Source organism: Arachis ipaensis, chromosome B09 (genome assembly GCF_000816755.2).
Source record: "Arachis ipaensis cultivar K30076 chromosome B09, Araip1.1, whole genome shotgun sequence".
NCBI lineage: Eukaryota > Viridiplantae > Streptophyta > Magnoliopsida > Fabales > Fabaceae > Arachis > Arachis ipaensis.
In genome coordinates, this window is record NC_029793.2 from 276,097 (window position 1) to 278,088 (window position 1,992).

Below are 1,992 nucleotides of genomic sequence, written 5' to 3' on the forward strand. Positions count from 1 at the left end.
TTAATATTAATATGATATACAATAATGTTAGTTACTTAGAAAGAAAAAAAAAGTACATGCATAAAAATACATTGCTCATTGAGTCATAGAGTTATTAGGATATATTCTTCATGTTTTTATATGTCAATATGTCATACAAGCAAATGAGCAAGTTTTATGGGAGATGTGCGTGTCTAATGTCTGACATGATAAAATCACTAATTGGATTTACGAGGTGAAGTTGAGCATGATGGATGGTATATTATTGAGTGTATTCAAGTTGTTTATGTAAGTTATCTATTCAAGTTATGTCGAATGATACAATATAAAAGAATATTTATAGTGGCTAGAAGAATCGTAATAATAAAGACGTAATATTCTATAATAAATATTCAGATATACTAAATAATTCTAATTCATCCTAATTATATTCTAACAACACATATGCATACAAATAAATAGAATGCTTTATTTGAACGGCATGATCAGAAAATAAACATGGTACGTACTTATGGTGATTTTATTTGACAAATTAAGGGATTATTGTACTGATACAATAATTTAAAAAGAAAAACACGGAGCAGATACAAGTTGCAGGGTTTGATGATACACTAGTACGGATCAGTAGTGTTGTTGATCAATATTCAATAGCAGTTGGCGTAAATTTGTGAGGAGATCATGGAGTGTCATGGTGTAAGCATCTCCCATCTTGGCAATGATGGTAATACCCAGAGTCGAATTCCCAAATGGCAAAACGCTGCTCCCGGTCACACTCAGATGAAGATTTTCAAGCTGCTCCAATATCTTCACCTCAATTCCATTCTCCTTTTCGCAGTGGATCTCAATCAGCACCTCCTTCTCCTTCTCCAGCATTCTTGCTTCAACATCTGGGAGCACTTGTTTTTCCTCCTTGCTACGCCAATCCTCCACTTCTTCCTCCTCCTCCTCCTCCTCCTCCTCGCTGGTGCTGTCTTCGTTGTTCCGACACAACAGCTGAGTCTTGTTGAGGAATATGACTGGCTCTGTTGGGCCCCTCTTATTATCATTGTTCCGCTTTTCCAGCTCCCTCACACGTTCTTGAAGCTGTTTCACGTAATTGATGGCTTCCCCAAGTATAGAAGCCTTGTCCGTCTACACATACATATACATAGTGATCATGAGAAATTACTAGCTAGAACTAACACTACTTATCTATTGTTAAGTAAGGTGATCGAACAACGTAGCAACTACTAACTACTATCTAATATATTAATACAACATGATCTACTTAATTAGTCCGCTAATAACCTGTGATAGTATCTCTTTGGTACAATTTATTATATTATATTATAGGGCGTCATGTCGGGTTATGTTATCTGGCACATGTGATGTGATGATATTATTCTTACTTTTAATAATCCATTTTTGTTTTATTCTATCTCTACTCTCTAGATAGTACATTTTTAACATTTCTGCAACTGGTCTTTTGTTGAAAATAGCAAGACCCGCCGTCTTGATGCTTGTGAAGATCCAGAATATGAATTCCATTCTCTTATGGTGCAACTTATATGGAATTTTAAATTTTAATGATGCCATTTAATTTGAATTTGCGAGTTTTAATCAACTATATATATATACATCTAATAAACAATGATTATATAAAACAACTAAGATCTCGTATAGTATAGTAAAAGATTTGGATTCGTTCAATGCTGAGAGCTTAAGATAACAGGATCAAGTATATTTTATGATCTTTAAAATTTTTAGTGCAGTTTGGTTCTCTTTGTTTCCAATTTCGGTAAAACAATTAAGAGTGATGCATGTATATATATCCGATTTGATTTAGGCGAATTATAGGAATAGGTAGGTTGAAATTGAGTAAGTGATGGGATAGTTATTAGGTACCTTCTTCAAGCCAGGAATAGTGGCGGAGAGTGCTATGAACATCTGGGTGAGTTGCTGTCTTCTTTTTCTCTCAGCCATGATGTGATCCACAATCTGAGAGTCGTTTCGACTCTTCTTTGCTAGTCCTGG

At 34.6% G+C, this 1,992-nt stretch overlaps 1 protein-coding gene across 1 annotated transcript in view; it reads right to left on the minus strand.

Moving 5' to 3' along the window:
* The window catches only part of LOC107614618 (transcription factor bHLH18), a 4,193-nt gene continuing 2,786 nt past the window's right edge, over positions 586-1,992 (minus strand). The window contains exons 3-4 of the mRNA XM_016316760.2: positions 1,864-1,988; positions 586-1,110 (exon numbers count right to left, since the gene is read on the minus strand). Of these exons, the coding sequence (XP_016172246.1) occupies positions 601-1,110; positions 1,864-1,988 (635 nt within the window). The 3' untranslated portion in view covers positions 586-600. The remainder of the gene's footprint in view (positions 1,111-1,863; positions 1,989-1,992) is intronic.